The sequence below is a fragment of the Chiloscyllium plagiosum genome, unplaced genomic scaffold (genome assembly GCF_037043375.1).
Source record: "Chiloscyllium plagiosum isolate Xiang-an unplaced genomic scaffold, Cpla_swu_hap1 HiC_scaffold_3, whole genome shotgun sequence".
NCBI lineage: Eukaryota > Metazoa > Chordata > Chondrichthyes > Orectolobiformes > Hemiscylliidae > Chiloscyllium > Chiloscyllium plagiosum.
Window position 1 is genome coordinate 58524858 of NW_028270141.1, and position 22258 is coordinate 58547115.

Consider the following 22258-nt stretch of genomic DNA (forward strand, 5'->3'; position numbering starts at 1 on the left):
GGTAGCAGCTGTCCGCACCTCCGTATTCACAGGTTCGAGTGGATGTCGGAGGGGAGGACTGTGCCTACGAAGGTGACCAGGGTCGGGGGCGTGCTGAGTGGCGGGGCTCTGGGCTGGACGCTGCCGCAGGATACAGCAAGCAGGGCAGCGGTAGACTTCTGCTCGTGGCCACTGCCATTCGACGCCTTAAAACGGCGGTACTTGGACCCGACATAGCGCACCAGTTGAAGGATGCTCAGGTGTGTGGTGGAATCCCGTCTGCGCGGACTGAATTTCACATTGTCCCAAGGTCCCATAATTCCCATTGGAACCTGTACCCCACAACCTGAGCCACCTCTGGAGTTTTAGTTTTGCTCCCTTTCGGGACATAAAATGGCAGGCCCTGTATCAACTGCTGCTGCACACTGTCCACCTGTTCTCCCTCATCCACTGCCCAGACACATCTTGGTGTGCCCATTTGGCACCGGGCAGTGGAGATCCCCAATGGAGGGCTCCCTACACAGTAGTCCTCCTCCTTTCTCTCAGGGATCTGGGTTCGAGGGTGTTGTACGCGGTAGTCGCCTGTAACCGAAGATTACCATGGGTAATGGACTCCCAGCCCAACGGTTTGTTCTCTGGTGTCGTGGAGTCCGTGGGCTATCTATATATTGGGTGTTGGCGCTTACGCTCCCTTTTCTTCTCTGTTATTGGTTGCACTTCAGTCCCATGCTCCTGACCTTTGGGCACCTGGTGCGGAGGTGTGAGTTAGGTCTGAGGACCACCTCGTGGGTCTGCTCCTGGGCCTGGTCAAACTGGCCATAAACAGTTCCAGGCTACAGGCCGTAAGAAGGGGTTGTTAGGGCCGATTGCCTGCCCCTCTTCTGCGGTTATGCCAGAGTCCAGGTGTCCCTGGAAAAGGAGCACGCGGTGACCACCAACACCCTCGAGATTTTCAGGGAAAGGTGGGCACCGCAGGGAGTGGAGTGTATTATTTCCTCTTCTAACTCTATTTTGATTTAATCCCTGCCTTTCCCTTCATTGTTTGATTACACAGCAATGTCCTCTGAGAAGGGCACTGCTTGTCAATGGCCACTTGGATGTTTACTTCTCTTGCTGGTGTTGGAAATTGAACAAAGATTTGTACACCTGTTGTCTTTCACTGTGGTCTCATACTTGCATACACACAACATGGGTGCTGGGGAAAATATAAGCACTACTGCAGTTAGGCGATAGTGTGGATGTCAGAAGGAAAAGAAAAGAAACTAACCAGGAGATTTAGAGTGCCCTCAGTTTAGGGTACTGAGAAAAAAAAGATTTACATACTTGTTCTTCATTGTGTCCTACACCTGCACTACATAGGTGCTCTGGAAAAATGAGCACCTGCACACACATTACATGGGTGGTCTGGAAAAATAAGCATTACTGTAATTAAGTGGGCGGAAAAGGTAAAAAAAGGAGTGTCAGGTTCTGTTCACTCTGAGAATTTGCTCTGAGGAAGTCAGATCAGTGTCAAATACTATGCATTTGTAAAAAGAGGATAATTTGGTGACAAGATAAAAAAGGAGTGTTAGAGGTTCTGTTTTCTTTGAGTACTGGCTTTGAGGAAGCTGGATCAGTGTCAAGGATGTGTAACTATTGGGTGACTGAGTGACAGCATACCATATTCTGTGGTGTTATTTCAAGTTCATGACACAATATGAATTTATCCATACTACTAGTTAACCAACATAACTTCAAGCTGATGGTAACGCTAAAAGAAAATGTGTGCGGTGAAAACATTGCTGAAAAATAACAATGAAATCCAACTTGCAGTTTGGGCTATCATTCAACTCCATCCCAAAGTTCGAGAGTGATGCCTTGCCAAAAGGCCCTTTAGCCCAAGACGTCCACAACACTGCCCTTCGAAGCATATCCCCCCACCCCCCCACACCAACACACACACACTCCTACAGACACACACACATGCACCCCCTCACAGACTTAGACACTCTACACTCACATATACGCTCGCTCTCACACTCACAACCTGCCACCCCAGACACAGACATCCCCCCACACACACAAAGACCCACATGCACACATATACATTTGTGGGGTAAATATATACTTGGAGAGTTACATTGTACTTTGCTCAAAAACTGCATGAATTCATGTAAGACTCTGTTATCTCACTTTTTAGGTTAGAATCAGTCTAAACGTTATGGCACAGACAGAGAACACAGGGGGCTAACGCCTTCAACACATTGTCTGGCTAACACCAATTGTTACAGTTAACCTGAGAAAGTAACTTCTATAAAAATGTTTTGTGATTTACACGTGAAAGAAGTGAAACCATCATGGTACTCGAACAGATGAAAGACTCAACAAACAATCAAGGTAATTTTCAATGTATAATTTCAGTTACGTCACACTGTAAACTTTTGCTATAAATTCTGTGTCTTAAAATTGTGTCCTCTACAACCACCTGATGAAGGAGCAGCGCTCCAAAAGGTAGTGCTCCCAATTAAACCTGTTGGACTATAACCTGGTGTTGTGTGACTTTAACTTTGTACAGGGAGAAAGTGAGGACTGCAGATCAGAGCTGAAAATGTGTTGCTGGAAAAGCGCAGCAGGTCAGGCAGCATCCAAGGAACAGGAGAATCGACGTTTCGGGCATAAGCCCTTCTTCAGGAAACTTTGTACACCTCAGTTCAACACCGGCATTGCCAAATCTTTGGACCATGGGAGGAGACCAGAGCATGCGGAGGAAACCCACACGGGGAGAATGTGCAAACTCCACACAGACAGTCACCCAAGGTTGGAATCAAACCTGGGTCCTTGGCGCTGAGGCAGCAGTGCTAATCACTGAGCCACCGTGCCAGAAAGAAGATTGAAAACTCAACTCCCCACACTCCAGCAGACACTTACATGATGCGCACAAAACCAATGAAAAAAATTGAGAAAAAAGATGAGTAACATGCAAACTAGCAGATCTGCAACTCGGAGAGTAGTGTGGACTCCTGTCAGGGTGAAAGGGAAGGCTGGTAGCTATAGGGAATGCTGGATGACTAAAGAACTTGAGGTTTGGTTAAGAAAAAGAAGGAAGCATATGTCAGGTACAGACAGGATAGATCAAGTGAATCCTTAAAAGAGTATAAAGAAAGTAGGAGTATACTTAAGAGGGAAATCAAGAGGGCAAAACGGGGTCATGAGATAGCTTTGGCAAATAGAATTAAGAAGAATCCAAAGGAGTTTTACAAATATATTAAGGACTAAAGGGTAACTAGGGAGAGAATCGGGCCCCTCAAAGATCAGCAAGGCGGCCTTTGTGTGGAGCCACAGAAAATGGGGGAGATACTAAATGAATATTTTGCATCAGTATTTACTGTGGAAAAGGATATGGAAGATATAGACTGTAGGGAAATAGATGGTGACATCTTGCAAAATGTCCAGATTACAGAGGAGGAAGTGCTGGATGTCTTGAAACGGTTAAAGGTGGTTAAATCCCCAGGACCTGATCAGGTGTACACGAGAGGTGTGGGAAGCTAGAGAAGTGATTGCTGGGCCTTTTGCTGAGATATTTTTATCAATGATAGTCACAGGCGAGGTGCCGGAAGACTGGAGGTTGGCAAACGTGGTGCCACTGTTTAAGAAGGGTGGTAAGGAAAGCCAGGGAACTCTAGACCAGTGAGCCTGACCTCGGTGGTGGGCAAGTTGTTGGAGGGAAGCCTGAGGGATAGGATGTACATGTATTTGGAAAGGCAAGGACTGATTCGGGATAGTCAACATGGCTTTGTGCGTGGGAAATCATGTCTCACAAACTTGATTGCGTTTTTTGATTAAGTAACAAAGAAGATTGACGAGGGCAAAGCAGTAGATGTGATCTATATGGACTGAAGTAAGGCATTCGACAAGGTTCCCCATGGGAGACTGATTAGCAAGGTTAGATCTCATGGAATACATGGAGAACTAGCCATTTGGATACAGAACTGGCTCAAAGGTAGAAGACAGAGAGTGGTGCTGGAGGGTTGTTTTTCAGACTGGAGGCCTGTGACCAGTGGAGTGCCACAAGGATTGGTGCTGGGCCCTCTACTTTTTGTCATTTACATAAATGATTTGGATGCGAGCATAAGAGGTACACTTAGTAAGTTTGCAGATCACACCAAAACTGTAGGTGTAGTGGACAGCGAAGAGGGTTACCTCAGATTACAACAGGATCAAGACCAGATGGGCCAATGGGCTGAGAAGTGGCAGATGGAGTTTAATTTAGATAAATGCGAGGTGCTGCATTTTGGGAAAGCAAATCTTAGCAGGACTCAATGGTAAGGTCCTAGGGAGTGTTGCTGAACAAAGAGACCTTGGAGTGCAGGTTCATAGCTCCTTGAAAGTGGAGTCGCAGGTAGATAGGATAGTGAAGAAGGCATTTGGTATGCTTTCCTTTATTGGTCAGAGTATTGAGTACAGGAGTTGGGAGGTCATGTTGCAGCTGTACAGAACATGGGTTAGGCCACTGTTGGAATATTGCGTGCAATTCTGTTCTCCTTCCTATCGGAAAGATGTTGTGAAACTTGAAAGGGTTCAGAAAAGACTTACAAGGATGTTCGACGTTTCGGGCACATGCCCTTCCTCAGGCGTCGAATCTCCTTTTCCCTAGATGCTGTCTGACCTGCTGAGCTGTTCCAGCAATAAAGTTTCAGCTTTGATCTCCAGCGTCTGCAGACCTCACTTTCTCCTTACAAGGATGTTGCCAGGGTTGGAGGATCTGAGCTACAGGGAGAGGCTGAACAGGCTGGGGCTGTTTTCCCTGGAGCGCCGGAGGTTTACAAAATTATGAGGAGCATGGATAGGATAAATAGGCAAAGTCTTTTCCCTGGGGTTGGGGAGTCCAGAACTAGAGGGCATAGGTTTAGGGTGAGAGGGGAAAGATATAAAAGAGACCTAAGGGGCAACTTTTTCACGCAGAGGTACGTGTATGGAATGAGCTGCCAGAGGATGTGGTGGAGGCTGGTACAATTGCAACATTTAAGAGGCATTTGGATGGGTATATGAATAGGAAGGGTTTGGAGGGATATGGGCTGGATGCTGGCAGGTGGGACTAAATTGGGTTGGGATATCTGGTCGACATGGATGGGTTGGACCGAAGGGTCTGTTTCCATGCTGTACATCTCTATGACTTGATACAAAAGCTTGGTATGGACAAGAGATGGAACAGACACTAGATCCACAGTCTAACTACATTCAAAAATGGTATGCAGTGACAGAACAGACATGCAGAAACAGCACTTGCAGTTGAAACAGTCAGCAAAACAGTTAAAAAGATAATTATTCACTGAAAGATCCAGATAACAGCCTGACTGCTAAACTGGAATGATTTATCAATTCTCCTGTGCAGCAGAGACTGAGAGATCAGAGGAACACTCAAATTCTCTATCACTTCCAAAGCACATGAGAACATATTCTTATAGACTAATGAAACCGCCACAGTGGTTGTCCTATTAAAAAAAAACTTAAGTCAGACTACTTAGGGGTAGAATCATAGAGTTGCAAAAGAATGAACAAATTAAGAAAGAATGTGGGTTAAATTTGACTATATAATATGCTCATAAGCCTGTATAGAGCACTGAAGTGATGCAACGTTCTATGAACTTGTTTTCCCTTACAGATTTGTGGCAAGATTTAGCCAAAATTTCTGAAGTTAGCATTTTCTCTACTTCAGCAACACAAGGCCAACAATATTTGTTTTTTTCATCAGGCACCCTTTATAATGAAGAATTATACACATATGGCACCTTTTGTGTGAAGTTTTTCCTAATTTCAAACCTAGAGTCTTCCTAGGCACAAATCTGCTTGCGCATACTTAAAAGTGTACTTTGTACGTTGTAAAGCACTTCAAAATCGCTTAAAGTTGCACCATAGTTACTATAGAAATGAAAATTTTTCGCGTATTTGAAATCAATTTACATGCTGTGCTCTAGTTTGCACACTAATATTTCTTTTGCACCACTTTGCACCTATCTAATGTTGAGTTGTACTCTCGATCTTTCTCTTTTGTTTACCATCTATCTTTTTCTCTGTCTCATCCCTGGGTTATACATTGTACTCCAGGACTCCAGTCATTTTTTTAACCCCAGTGCACACTGAGCGGAAGTGTCGTCTGGAGCCACTCCTTACCCTGGTGTAGTGGCGTCAAGCTGTACCGAACGTCTGGGATTTCGAAGGTAGTGTAACTGTGGTATTTACCCATCATTTAAAACGAAATAACGCCTCCGAATATGTATTGGAAGTTGCATTCGCAGTGCTTTCAGCTGCTGTACCGACCAGGAGAAGGGAAGGAGCGTGGAGTTGCCAGCGCTGTTGCTCCCTTTCTCCTGCGCTTTACGTTTTTGGACATTGTTGAAGTGGTTTTGTTGTTAACGCCATTTTTATTTTGAAGCTAAATGTCTTGGGGAGTGGGGAGCGGCGTGGGGAGAAAATTGTGTGGGATTATTATAAAATGAGTGCTGGGAAATAGAAAATGTGATCTTTTAATTTTGTTTTCTGCATCTGAAGCTGACTGGCATTTTAATTATGAACTGGGCTGTTTCACTTAATGGTTTCTTGTGAGTGCAAGTTTAAAGAGACCATATCCGTTTGGTTTTCGCCGGTATCGTGTCTCCTTCCACACCAAAAATAACCTGTCTTGTCACGGTTATTGAACGTTATACAAGAACCGGGGAGGTATTTTCTTTTATCCTCCTTGTGTATTTTTAGTACAAAACGAAGCGTACCGATTAACTATTGTCTGGGTCAGAAGAGTAACATTTTCAAGCTGCAGTTAATTGAAATAGTAGATTAGTGCCCGAGAAAGAGAAAACTTTAAAGTTTCCAACTTTTTAATTTTTAAGCTTGAATAGTTGGTGTGAATGATCTTTCCTGTCCAGCTGCATTGATGTGGATATAATTGAGATTTATACTGATTTTTAAGCCGTCATCAGTATACGTATCTGCATCTTCTCATTTTTTAATCAATCTGATTCTAGTGATTACTGTATTTTTCTTTAGCTGCTGATTTCAGGAAATGACACTTCACAAATTTTCCAACTAAATGGTCTTTAAAATGTTAACTGACGATATATCCTATATCTCATCATTTTGTTTTGTCGTTGTGTGCATTCATTTGTTTGAATTCACAAAGCGTCCTAAAGAGCTTGTATTCTTGACCTGAGAGCATTCACTTTTGCTGAAGTTTCGTGGTTTGATGTGTTTTCTTTCCAGTACTTTACCTCTGTCTACTTGTTCCTTTGTACAGCATAAATTAGCTTAATTCAATAATACAGCACCTTTTTTAGTGCTTAAAAATTCCAAGGCACCTCAGTGTTATTGGATAACGAGTCACATAGAAAAATTGGAACCAGTTGATTAAAGAGGTAGGTTTAAAGGAGTGGCAATATTGGCCAAAGAAAATTGGAATAGACTAGAATTTTTTGGTGAACAGTTGCTGGGTAGGCTGTAGGACTATATTCAAAAGGTGGTGGATGTTTGGAACTCTCCCACAAATAGCAGTGGATGTAGGATCGATTTGTTAATTTTAAAACGGAGGGTTTTTTTTTAAAGGGATAAGGACCTTGTGCAATTAAGCCACAGATCAGCCATGAACTTGTTGAATGGTGTAAACATCTTGAAGATATTCCTGTTCCTAGGCGGCTCGAGAAAGATCATGAGTGGTTATAATTTTAATGTTATCTCAGTGCAGCCCTTAGTTTGGAATTGCTACTGACAAGGGAACTAAATCATTTTCACTCTCACCACAAGTTAGAAAAGATGTCAGTTGTTCATGTTCAGATCCAAGCAGGACACATTGATCTCTGAAAGTAAGACCACTTTTTATATTGTAGGTGCTTGTTGGTCTGAAAATGAGTGGTATGATGAGAGTCAGCCAGGAGGTATTTGAATTTTGAGAGCTATATCTGTGTCTCCTCCTCATACAGACAGTCCAAATGCAGCAAGACTTGGACAGTAGCCAGACTTGGACTGATGAGTAGCAAGCAGTGTTCACGCCATGCAATGACAATCTCCAATAAGAGGACATCTATCCAAAGATTCTTGACTCACAGGCAATACCATCACTGAAGCCCTCACTATCAACCCTTCAGGTTACTATTGACTAGAAACTGGACTAATATGTAAGAAAATTGACTACAAGAGCCGTTCAGAGGCTAGAAATACTGTAGCTCCTGATTTCCCAAAGCCTATCAATCCACGGCTCAAATTAGGAGTGTGGTGGAATATCCTCCACTTACCTGGATGAGCCTTCAACAATACTCAAAAGTGCTTGACACCAACCAGGGCAAAGCAGCCTGCTCGGTTGTCACTACATTCACTCACTTCAACACCAACACTTAGTCACCAGTAGTGTGTATCTCCTACAAGATGCACTGCAAAAATTTACCACCTCTCTTTAGACAGCATCTTCCACACATGACACAGTACACAGGCAGTAGATGTCTGGGAACACCATCACCTGTAAATTCCCCTCCAAGCCGCTCACCATGCTGACTTGGAAATGTGTCACTAGGTCAGAATTATGGAACTCCCATTTCTTCAAGCATTGTGAAGTTTCTACATTGAATGGTGGTAAACACTGACACCTTCCCCAGGAGGCCCCACGTTTTGGTATTGTATCATGTTTCAATATATTCTTTTCAAACATTACTGTGATATTTTATACTCGGTGATTTCAATAGATCAGTTCAAATGCTCTCCAGATTCTGTGTTTTATTTGAAAATAGACTTTGTTCTCCCATTGTTATTTCTCTGTCTAGGAGGTGGGAGCATCGTGCTGGGGTACAGTTCCACTACTGCTGAGCAATGTACTCATCCAAAGTGATTTTTCACATGAATTCGAACAGTGAAAGGCAGGTTTTTCAAGTTGGAGAAGGGGAGTTGGAGGGGGTGGAAACCTTGCATTCACTGACATCTGCAACTATACGCTGCCTTTTTATACTTAAACAGTCTTTAGCTGTTAAAGGGTGGTCAGGAGTATAGGTTTTCACTTACTACTTCAGTGACAAGGTAGTGGCACCACCTCATGGTTTTTCACTAAATCATACATAACAGAAGAAAGCATATTTGGGGTCAGGTCAGCGAATCAAAGAGAGGAAGGAACAATGATACTATATGTTTTTACTGAGGAAAGTAAAAATATCATTTGTACCTCAAATCGGCTGAAACTGCTGTATGTATAAGATAGGACTTAGTTCCACTGGTTTCCTACATGAAAATCTGCTGAGCAATTATCAGGCAAATATCTTGATTAAATGCCCTAAATACCAATATATGGTATTCACCGAATTTAACTTAAAACTGCCTTAAACAACTTTGGCATTACCAAGTTTGCAAGAAAGTCTCAAACTGGAAATATTCCCACGCAAACTAGGAAGCTTTTTGTTTTGATCTCTAGTATACATTTTATTTTCTGTTTCAAATGCCATTATCACCCAATTATTTATATATAAATATCCACATAGTTTTCTTTGTATTTTTTAGTTTCTTGTGATGGCACAAAAGAACAAGATTTCCGCTGTGGAAGTTTCAAGCAAGAAGTTGTTAAAACCAAAACTGAAATCTAAACAAAAGATACAAGGTAAGCATGAATTCTGATAAACATGTTCTGTATGTTGATTATTAGAAAGTGTATTATTGACTTTCCCTTTTGTTCTTTTACCTATACACCCTAGCTTTCACTTTCTTAACCTGCTGTCTATTGTAACTCCTGCCACTTCTGAGAGGTCATCAACTTGAAATATGTTTTTTCCCTCGACAGATGCCACCTGCTCTGCTGAATATTTAGTGTTTTATGTTTGTTTCAGATTTGCAACAACTATACTGTTTTGTGCTTGGAAACTAAATATGAAGCATCTCCACAACTGTGATGTGTTTGAAATATTTTTAAAAGCTCCCATTTGTCTTCATCACAGTAAAATGTATGCTATGTTTTGCCATGGGCTTAGCATCACCAGAGGGGGTACTCATCTAACACTTATGCCCAATTAAATGCTTTCATTGCATTTGTATTTAGATTAGATTACTTACAGCGTGGAAACAGGCCCTTCGGCCCAACAAGTCCACACTGACCCACCGAAGCGCAACCCACCCAGACCCACTCCCCTACATTTACCCCTGCACCTAACACTACGGGCAATTTAGCATGGCCAATTTGCCTGACCTGCACATTTTTGGACTGTGGGAGGAAACCGGAGCACCCGGAGGAAACCCACGCAGACATGGGGAGAATGTGCAAACTCCACACAGTCAGTCGGGAATTGAACCCGGGTCTCTGGCGCTGTGAGGCAACATTGCTAACCACTGTGCCACCGTGTCACCCTTAACTGATTGACCTTAACTGATTAGCGAGTTTTGAGAAGATTGATAGCTCAGGTTGATGTTTTGAATGTAGGTTTGGTCACTGAGCTGAAAGGTTAATTTCCAGATGTTTCGTCACCCTACTAGGTAGCATCTTCAGTGGGCCTCAGGTGAAGCACTGCTGAAATTTCCTGCTTTCTATTTATATGTTGAGTTTCTTGTGGTGAGGAAATTACATCACCAACCCAAACATACAAATAGAAAGCAGGAATTTTCCTCAGTGACGAAATGTCTGGAAATGAACCTTCCAGCTCAGTGACCAAACCTACATCCAAAACCTTAATTGATTATAAAGTTATGTCAGAATGAACAGTCAAATCCCACTTGAGACATGGTGTTCAAAATAAATTGCAGTGTTACCATAAATATCCTCAACTTCAATGGAATCTGAATTTAAGCGGGAAAGGAGGAGTGTATATAAATATTGTTTATAGGAGTGCAAAGAAGGTTTCAGAAAACCAGAGAGTCAAGAATTCTTCTAGATTGGTGCCTATTGCGAACCTCCTGAGTGTATTGACTTGGGAAGGTTGCAAATCTTTGAAATTCCTGGCGAGTTGAATGGATGCCTATCAAGCTCCCAAATATCCAATGCAGTATCAGAACTTAGATGACATGTGCCCTCCTATTGAAGGGACTATATTTGAAAGAAATTTGTATTTTCCCTTTCAAGATCTACTCTGTATGGCCAAGTCGTATTCCCATCAGACATATCTGCCACACTCTATAGGAGCCCATGCTTGGAACCCTGCACCTTCTGCATCAGTGATCTTGTTTAGATTGGTAGAGATTTGATCTCAGACAAAGACCATTATCATTTTTCAGGCAAGGTTGGAATCTAATATGTACTTGTTGAGAGATCCATGGATGTTTTGAACCCGTAGTTCTTGTGAAAATGTAATACAAATATATCAGGACTTTTGCATGCTGATAAAATTTTTAAAAATGTTTTGAGGTTTTAATTTGATATTGTTGTTTTACCGAATTGCTGTTTCTATTTGAGTCACTTGAATCTGATTTTATGGCAGTTTTGTGATTGCAAGTCACCTTCCTCAATGTTTCACTGCTGTGAATGGTAGGGATTACTAGCAATTAAATGTGTGCTTGTATGACTTTCTTTAAATTACCATGATAGTTGTACAAAATATAAAGGATATTAGATGACCTCAATTTTATGTTGCATTTTTCAGGAAACTGAGAAGCAGGTCCAGATATTGTCTACTTTGCCAAATAAGTACAGATTTTGATGGACTGCTTGTTAAAGGATAACATTTAGCCATTTTGAATAAACTTTGGTAGTTTGAATTAATATTCCTGGAAGTGTGTATACCTGCTATAGTATGGAATGTTTAAATGATTGAGTTAATGCATAAATTGTAAGATCTGTACAGTATGGAAGCAGACCATTTGGCCCATCGAGTCCACAGTGACTCTGCTACCCTATCCCTGTAAATCTGCACATCCCATGGCTGATTCATGTAACCTACGCAGCCTTGAATGAAAATTCAGCAAGAATTGGATAGACGATAGAAATAGATGGCCAATTGAAAGTACTTTTTGACCTCCTATGTCGATCATTGTGCCTCTTCCAGTAACACATTTCAATATCAGTTATATCTAGCATTCCCAGCTGGATTGAAGCAAAATGAAGTTTTCTGTTGAATGTATTTTAGCATGAACCTCTGGTGTGGCTACAAGTGTGGCAACAAGCCAGTCAGAAAAATCTTATTCCTGAGTGAAATTGTTGAGCTTTTTATAATGCAACCGCATTTGCTAAGAGATTAACTTAATTGCATAAAGCTGTTTTCCCAAATGTGCTTGTTACCCAATTTCTGAAGGAGTTTTGTTTCAGTTTACTAAAATGTGCCAAATGTCAGCTATTTCAAATATGTAGTGTTATAGCAATTCCTATTCTAATATAATTGGTAACATGGCCAGACTTTGAATATCTTCTGCAGCCTTGAGTAGCTCAAGGGTTTTTTCTCAATAAATATACTAAGAACAGAAAGATGAAGGAATAAAAACATTTATTTATTTTTTTGCAGATATAAGGAAATTATTCTAATTTTGTATCAATAGTTATAAAGGATTCAAAGTTTGTGCGAAGATTTGTAGCTCGGGTGCTCGTTGTTGTGGTTCTGTTCGCTAGCTGGAAGTTTTTGTTGCAAATGTTTCGTCCCCTGGCTAGGCGACATCATCAGTGCTTGGGAGCCTCCTGCGAAGCGCTGCTTTGATGTTTCCTCCGGTGTTTATAGTGGTCTGTCCCTGCCGCTTCCGGTTGTCAGTTTCAGCTGTCCGCTGTAGTGGTTGGTATACTGGGTCCAGGTCGATGTGTTTGTTGATGGAGTTTGTGGATGAATGCCATGCCTCTAGGAATTCCCTGGCTGTTCTCTGTCTGGCTTGCCCTATGATAGTAGTGTTGTCCCAGTCGAATTCATGTTGCTTGTTGTCTGCGTGTGTGGCTACTAGAGATAGTAGTGTGTGGCTACTAGATCTGATTACATCCAAAAAGCACAACAACTACTTGCAGATATCAACACATACCAAATGAAGGAATTTGACCCCACACCACAACTCATCAATAGGATAAATAACACATTAAGGAATCTACAAAAAAACGGACAGATAACCAGAGCTGACCTACAAAGAATGAAACCGGAAAGCAACAACACCCCCAGATTCTATGGATTACCTAAAGTACACAAACCAGACATCCCACTCAGACCCATAGTATCACTACCAGGGGCACCATCATACAAACTGGCCAAAGAACTACAACAGAAACTGAAACACCTGGTCAGCGGATCCAAACACTCTATACAATCAACACAGGAATTCTTGGACATCATCAGAAATATACACATAGACAAAGAAGAAACCATGATGTCATTCGACATGACGGCACTGTTCACTTCGATTGACAAAACCCTAGCCAGAGATACAATAGCCAACCTACTGGACATACAGAACAGAAAACAGGACGCTGAACCTATCAACAAAGACGGCATACTTAAACTACTGGACTTGTGCCTCACAACACACTTCACATTCAACAACCAGATATACGAACAAATCAACGGAACACCCATGGGATCACCAATCTCGAGACTCATAATAGAGGCAGTTATGCAAAGGTTAGAACAAACAGTCCTACCACAAATTCAACCCAAACTCTGGGTCAGATATGTCGATGACACGTTTGTAATCATTAAAAACACGGAAATAGAAAAAACACACCGGATCATCAACGCCATACTCACAGGAATCGATTCACGAGAGAAGAAGAAAAGGACAACCAACTCCCATTCCTAGACGTGATGGTACAGAGAACACCGAACGGAGAATTCACTACAAGGGTTTACAGGAAAGCTACACACACAGACCAAGTCCTAAACTATGAAAGTAACCACCCCAACACACACAAACGAAGCTGCATCAGGACACTATTCAAAAGGGCCACAACACACTGCAGTACACCAGAACTGCAAAAAGAAGAAGAGGAACACCTATACAAGGTATTCGCCAAAAACGGATACCCGCGCAACTTCATCAACAGATGCCTAAGAGAAAGACCACGGAACGAGGACATACCACAACCAAAAGGACTAGCCACACTACCATACATCAGGAGCATCTCAGAACTGACAGCCAGACTACTGCGACCCCTAGGACTCATAACGGCACACAAACAACGCTCAGACAACAACTCACCAGAACGAAGGACCTGATACCCAACATGACCAAAACTAATGTAGTGTACAAAATACCATGCAAGGACTGCACAAAACACTATATAGGACAAACAGGAAGACAGCTAACAATCCGCATACATGAACATCAACTAGCCACGAAACGACACGACCAGCTATCTCTTTCACTAATCTGCAGGGTTTTCTATTATTTTGATCTTAAATTAGTTATTTAACTAAGATGCAACATTTCTAGATACCACCATCTTAAAATTTTCATTCCCTCCTAATAGCAACAATGTGTGCCATTTAAGATGTACTGTGGTAACTAGTTCCTTCAACTTTCAGCCCGTAACCTCTATGCACCTAGAAGGATAAGGGCAACCGATGCAAGGGAACACCAAGTCTCTCACCATCCGTTCTTGGAACGATATGATTCCTCCACTGTCATTGGATCAAACTCCTGGAAGTCCTTCTGTAGCAACACTATGTAACTGCACCACATGGATTGCATGGGTTCAAGAAGGTAGCTCAAAACCATGTTCCCGAAGACAGTTAGAAACAGATAGATAGGTAGTAAATTCTGGTCTTTTTTGGCAAGGATTGGACTCCCAAGATCAAATTTTGAAAAAATACAGTGGAAACTCTATTATCTAAACGTGATGGGTGGGCACTATTTCGTTCGGATAATCGAATATTCGGAAAATCGATTAAATGCCTTTCCTCTGGGGCTCGGAGTTTTTAAAGTCTGCTCCCCATTCAGGAGACTGCAGCAGCAGCATAGCACGTGGGCCCACCTCCAACATCGCCCCAACCACCCCCCCCCCCCCCCCCCCCCCCCCCCCCCCCCCCCCCCCCCCCCCCCCCCCCCCCCCCCCAACCTGGTCCAACCCCCACGTTTCACTCTCCAACCCAGGCCCCCCAAACCTGGTACAACCCCGTGCCCTGCCCTCCAACCCTGCACCCCAACCCTGGGTTCAAAACCGCCCCCCCCACCCAAAAACCCAGACTACCCCCACCCCTCAACCCGCTTCAAAACCGCCCCCCCCCCCCCCCCAACAAACCTGGTCCAATACCCCCCCCCCAGCACAAAGCGCGTGAGCCTCCTGCCCCCAACACAGCCCCCCCCCCCCCAGTCCACCCCTGGCCCCTCTGCAGGGCATCCAGACTGCACACCAGCAAGATTGCTGATGCTGCCGCAGCTGCCTTTGTGGGGTAAGTCTCCAAATAGCACACAGTCACAGCCCCACACACAACTTTTTACTGCAAAGTTTTGACAGATTGCACCTTTGCCCTGTACAGGACAATGTTGGAGAGATTATTCCTGGGAAGCAGAGGAGGATGGTTTAAGGTACATCCCTCTGTCGAACTCCAGGGAAAGTGTGGGGGGAGAGAGAGAGGACATGACGTCAGTCATTTGGAGACAGTGCCTGTTTAATCACTAAACAAAAGACTCGATCACTACTGGAAACACGTCTTTGATATAATGTTTCTATTGGGACCTCGAGATCTCCTTCAGATGATCCAATTTTCAGATAATTGGTATTCGGATAATTGAGGTTCCCCTGTACTAGATTGATAAGCTATTGCCTGACAGCTGTTAATAGGTTTTCTAATGCTAGGGTGTCAGAATTAACTGCATGACGAATTAATTTGGTATTGAAGTGGGAGTTGACAAGGGGTATGCTGACATGGGCACACAGATACAAGCTGGTAACTGAGCCATAAATTGGTCACTTAGCATACAAGATGGCCACTGAGCTATTACATGGAAAAATACAGCAAAACATACACAGATACTGCCTGAGGCTAACAGGATATCAGCACAATAGACACAGTATAAATGAGTATAAGGCGGGTGGGGGAGTGAATACGCATCAGTCACATCTACTACCCACTGAAGTGTCTGAGTCCAGCCACCAACTTCAATAGAAATGTTAACCACCTGTGACTGTTTGTGTACAAGTGTTAAGACTTCAGATCTGCAGTAATGGAAAATGATCTTGCTTGGGAAGAACGATCACAACCACTGAAACTGACAATGGGTTTGTAATGTTTTCTGTAAACAAACTATGCTGTAGAAACAAAGATTCGATACTTGAACTATTGCACCACAAAATGCAAAAATATCATGATGTGCTCCAAGAGTGGCAGGAGGCTCGCAGCTGAGAACCGTGCTGACAAACGTCTTTCTATCTCTCTCTCCCTGGAGCTCCAGTATAATAAACTCTGTCGTTGAATCCCGATTCTGACTCCAAGACTGGTGATTTTCCCCACAACAATTGGCACTGCGAGCAGGGTCTCCTATTCCTGGTGCTCTGGTCAAAGCCCACAATCGGGGAGCTGGGGGTGAGAGACACTTTGAATCTGCAACATAGCAGAGTCAGACTGTGTCAAAGACAGAGTTTAAAAGCGTATACTATTGCAATGTTTAACTTTTGCGCTAGTACTTGGTTGTGTATAAGTGCATGCCTGTGGAGCGTAAGTGGGAAAGTGTACTAACTGGTGTGATAACCAGATGGTTGTGCGAACCGACCGGAGGACAAGGTAGTGCCTGCCTCAGAAACCCAGCCCTAAACCAGTTGTTAAGAGGTAAATAGGGGTAATGTTAGTGTACCAATTGAGCAAGTGGGCACCTTCACTGGTAGGTGGAGAAAAGCCAAGAACAAATTGAAGAACTGGAGGATAGGATAAAGAAGCTAGAGCTACGATTAGAAAAAGTACAGCTGGCAAAGGAGACTGACTTTCTCTCTTCCTACGAAACTGTACTGCAGGGACCAACTGCTCCCTCAGCAGAGCAGGAGGTGCAAGAATATAATCTAGTTGCAGCCAAAAGCAAACTATAAACCTTCTATCCTGGGAGGAAGGTAACAAATCATGGCCTCCCTGGGCCAATTACAGCCTCAAAGTGCAAAGGGGGGGGGGGGGGGGGGGAAGAGGGTGGATACATGCTGTTGCCCTTACAGCTGAGATAGATGTCCAGCAGGTCTCCTTTGCCCATTTTAAAGAAGAGATCGAGCGGGTATTAGGAAATGCTCCTTGGAACTGGAGCAAAATCCCAACAGCTTAAAGGGAAAGGAGACTCTGACTATGGGGAATGATTATTTAGGGTATACTAGGAATACTCAGGACAAGTGAACCTAGATCATGGGGACTGGGCATTCATTGAGGCTTTTAGAGATAGGCTGATGGGTGCTAGAGAGCCTATCCTGAAAATGGGAGTGATAATGTCCCAAAACTATGATGATCTGGTAGAGTGGGCTAGTGGAGAGCAGGAGGTGGAAGCTCCTGCAATAAAAACAAAACCCAAAAGAGCAGCCTACTACAATGGAGGCGAAGCCAGACCCAAACTATCCTGCCACAACTGTGGCTGACAGGGACACTTGGCCAGAATTTGTAGGGTCTTACAGGCAAGGAATAGGACAAGGAACAGCGTAAAATACTGGAGTCGCTGCAATAGAGCAGGGCATACAGAGGCAGTGTGCTGGGAAAAGCATGGGCATTCCCCAAACAACCCCAGAACTCTGTGGGACTCCCAAGGTCAGCAGAGCTGACAACCAGCTGCCAAGGGAGAGGGGAGAATGTACATGCCTGTGGTAGTTGGAAATAGAAAGTGTGACATTTGGTAGACACAGGAGTGGCTATCTATCACCAACTTACCCTTAGCCATGCAAATAAAATGATCCACCTTACCGGAGTTGGAGGAGATAAGACACCCACTTACATAAGCGAGACTACGCTCGTGGATATCAGTAACATATATATACACGTATGAGATTTTATATTTACCAAAATAATGAAGGTACCATAATGGGTAAAGAGTTCAGGAAGAAATACAAAGTCGTGATTGACTGTGCAAAAGGAAAATTGATCTGGCCAAAACAGGACGGTCGAAAGACCGAAATTGGGAAACTTCGGTCACCTCGAGCCTTTTAAAATAGCTGCAGCCACCAGTAGGAACTGGAACCTCAATGGGGGTTTCTGAGCCATCTACACCTCCATCCCCGAGGCATGGCCAGAGACAAAGTTAAGACAGAGGTTTAGTCGAGATAGACCCTATAATGGTGCCTGGACTGGAGCATAAGCCTCCATTGGCAGTATTTAATCAAGCCCGAAACGCACAAAACAGGCAGGGAGAAAGTTAAAGCTCTAGTAAAACAGGGAATCTTAAGAGAAACTACAAGTTCAATCAATTCCCAACATGGCCAGGGATAAAGCCGGATGGGAGCTACAGACTCACCATTGACTACACAGGGCTAAACAAGGTCACCCCCAAATTGCATCCCAATTTAGCAGACCCCTCCACAATTCTGAACAGATTGGTTCTGGCACTCAATTTTCACAGTATTAGGCATAGCTAATGGATTCTGGTCCATTCCGCTACACCCTGGATCCAAGAATAAATTTGCCTTCGTAGTAAAGGACAGACAGTACTCGTGGACTTGCTTGCCACAGGGATTCCATAACAGCTCCACAATGTTTCACTGAGTGATGAGTGATATCCTCAACAAAATAGATTTACTAGAAGGGAGCACTGCCTTACATTACATGGATTGCTTCAGAGTCGACAGGATACCAGGAAGCTTGTGTTGCACGAGCTGGCAGCCGCAGGGTTAAAAGTCAGCGCCCCCCCCCCCCTCTCCAAAAGCACAAATTGGACAAGAACAAGTCCTGTACCTGGGACACCTTATATCCCAGGGGAATCAAGGAAATGCCAAGCAACCGAAAGAAGGCAATACAGCCTTATGGAAGGGGAGTCAGAAAGGTCTTGGGGCTATTCAACTATAGCTGGAGTTTTATACCAGATTTTGCAAAATTGGCTGAATCGATTCAAAAACTAACCAAAGGAGGCAAGCCTGCCTTACGACCTGTGACCTGGCGACCAGAACAGGAAGAGGCTTACAGTGAGTTAAAAACTTGTATAATATTGGCCCCCGGGCTAGGGCTGCCAGATCCCAGTAAAGACTTTCACATACATTGTAATAATGAGGGAGGATTTTTCTCTGCAGTGGTCACACAGGATCACGGTGGCAGGAGAAGGGTATTACTGTACCACAGAAGGGCCAGTAGTCACTGGGCTGCCCACATGCATAGCGGCCTAAGACTGTGCTGCTTGGACCGTGAGGGTCAGCAAACCCATATTAATGGCAGGGAATGTCATCCTCCACACCAAACACACCCTAGTGGAAATGTTAAACACCGGGGAGCTAAGGGCCAAATCCAATATGCGAAGGGCAAAGTGGGAGGCAGTTCTCCTCCCACCAAGTTCGTCTGTGGTAATAGTTAGGGATATGGGAGAAAACCCAGCTGAGGGAGATCTGGACATGGAAACCGGATAATTGCGGAGATATAAATGGGGATGAAGATTGGGTAGGGTAAAGGATACAGTCAAGGAGACCCTCTTTGTGGATGGGTCACGGAAATATGTAGCCGGGTCACCTTGCATGAGATGGGCCATCATCAACAATAAAAGCGAGACCGTTATGTCAGGAAGGATTGACGGAAGTCAGTCCACACAAGTAGTAAAGATAGTTGCACTAGCCAAAGCATTTGAGCTGTCAAAGGGGAGAATTGTGAATATTTACACAGACAACCAATATGCCTTCGGAGTTGTACTTGACTACATGGTTGCGTAGGGGAGAAGAGAGTTCACCATAGCTGGGGGATCCTCCATGAAACACCAGTTAAGATTCCAAGCACTGCTGCGCGCCAGCTAACTGACAGAAGAGGTTGAAATAATAAAAATCAAAGGGCACCAAAAGGAGCCAGGGAAAGCTAGTCCAGGCTGGCTGAAATTTAAAGGGAACCAAGCACAGACCAAGCAGCCCAGCGAGCCTTGGAGCTGGAAACCGTTGATGAGGTTCCAATAGCAACAGTAGAACTAGCAGAAGATGCTATTCACATACAGCAGCTGCAGGAGGACATCCCACAGGAAGAAAGAGAGATGGAGAATGCAGGGAGCACTTAAAGGGGAGGACGGTGTCTGAAGGCAAGCAGACAAGGTGATAACACCAGCGTGCATACAGAACACCTTGCTCGAGCTGCACCATGGGCTCTCAAATAGGCAGAGAAGCTATGATAGCAAGTCTAGGGAGAGAGTGGTGGTAGAAGAGAATGGGAAGAGATACAGCCAAACTCTGCCGCAGATGAGTGGTTAGCGCACAGCACAGCCCAGCCCAGATAGACCCATATGAGTTAGGATGGAACGCCAACAACCTAGTCCACGGGGACCATGGGTACACCTCCAAATGCATTTCACAGGGGCCACTACCACCTTCCTGTGGGAAAACGTACTGCCTGGTCATCATAGACCAGTTCACTGGGTAGGTAGAAGCATTCCCCACTAAAAACTATACCGCTACCACTGTAGCCAGAATTTCAGCAGAGGAGGTAATCCCAAGATGGGGGGTACACCTACAGATTAACTCCGATCAAGGGACAGATTTCACAGGTAAAGTTATGAAAACTATGCCAGCTACTAGGGATAAAATAAAAATTTCGTATCCCTTATCACACCCAGAGCTCAGGGATGGTAGAGAGAATGAACAACCCTTTAAAAATGCTTTAGCTAAGGCTATACAGACATCAGGGAGGACATGGGCCGAAGTGCTGCCAGCCATAGTCATGAAATTAAGAGCCACCACGAATCAGGGAACTGGACAAACACTCTACGAATTAATGAGTGGGTGGGCAATGCAATTACCAGAGACCATTATAATGGGTGGGACCAAAGTAGGAGAAAGTGAGGTCTGCAGATGCTGGAGATCAGAGCTGAAAATGTGTTGCTGGAAAAGCGCAGCAGGTCAGGCAGCATGCAGGGAACAGGAGAATCGACGTTTCGGGCATAAGCCCTTCTTCAGGAATGAGGAAAGTTTGTCCAGCAGGCTAAGATAAAAGGTAGGGAGGAGGGACTTGAGGGAGGGGTGTCGGAAATATGATAGGTGGAAAGAGGTCAAGGTGAGGGTGATAGGTCAGACTGGGGTGGGGGCGGAGAGGTCGGGAAGAAGATTGCAGGTTAGGAAGGCGGTGCTGAATTCGATGGATTTGACTGAGACAGGGTGGGGGGAGGGGAAATGAGGAAACTGGTGAAATCCGAGTTCATCTTTCCTTTGCAGGTCTGTGAGAGTGTTGTCCTGAGCTGGTTCCCTTTGCAGGTCTGTGAGAGTGTTGTCCTGAGCTGGACCCGCATGGGCCCCAGCTATGCCTGCCTCTTCGTAGGATATGTGGAACAATCCATCTTCTGCAACTACACTGGCCCCACCCCCCACCTTTTCCTCCGCTACATCGATGACTGTATCGGCGCCGCCTCGTGCTCCCACGAGGAGGTTGAACAGTTCATCCACTTCACCAACACCTTCCACCCCGACTTCAAATTCACCTGGACAGTCTCAGATTCCTCCCTCCCCTTCCTCGACCTTTCTATTTCTATCTCAGGCGACCGAATAAACACGGACATCTACTACAAACCGACCGACTCCCACAGCTACCTGGACTACACCTCCTCCCATCCTGCCCCCTGTAAAAACGCCATCCCATTCTCCCAATTCCTTCGACTCCGCCGCATCTGCTCCCAGGAGGACCAGTTCCAAAAACGCACAACCCAGATGGCCTCCTTCTTCAAGGACCGCAATTCCCCCCCCGACGTGGTTGACGATGCCCTCCACCGCATCTCTTCCACTTCCCGCTCCTCCGCCCTTGAACCCCGCCCCTCCAACCACCACCAGGACAGAACCCCACTGGTCCTCACCTACCACCCCACCAATTTCCATGTACAGCGCATCATCCGCCGTCATTTCCGCCACCTCCAAACAGACCCCACCACCAAGGATATATTTCCCTCCCCTCCCCTATCAGCATTCCGTAAAGACCACTCCCTCCGTGACTCCCTCGTCAGATCCACACCCCCCACCAACCCACACTCCACTCCCGGCACCTTCCCCTGCAACCGCAGGAGGTGCAAGACTTGCGCCCACACCTCCCCCCCTCACCTCCCTCCAAGGCCCCAAAGGAAACTTCCATATCCACCACAGATTCACCTGCACCTCCACACACATTATCTATTGCATCCTCTGCACCCGATGTGGCCTCCTCTATATTGGGGAGACAGGCCGGCTGCTTGCAGAGCGTTTCAGAGAACACCTCTGGGACACCCGGACTAACCAACCCAACCACCCTGTGGCTCAACATTTCAATACCCCCTCACGCTCCACCAA

The 22258-nt window shown here is 44.6% G+C and overlaps 1 protein-coding gene across 5 annotated transcripts in view; it reads left to right on the top strand.

The window, feature by feature from the left end:
• The first annotated feature begins 6118 nt into the window (after nt 1–6118).
• The window catches only part of znf512 (zinc finger protein 512), a 70632-nt gene continuing 54492 nt past the window's right edge, over nt 6119–22258 (top strand). For 3 of the 5 annotated variants that reach the window (XM_087979729.1, XM_087979743.1, XM_087979734.1), the window contains exons 1-2: nt 6120–6176; nt 9484–9580. In XM_087979729.1, coding sequence (XP_087835855.1) covers nt 9493–9580 — 88 coding nt within the window. In that variant the 5' untranslated portion in view covers nt 6120–6176; nt 9484–9492. Of the gene's footprint in view, nt 6177–9483; nt 9581–22258 lie in introns of all 5 variants that reach the window. The other 2 variants (XM_087979741.1, XM_087979749.1) reach the window with 1 other exon arrangement.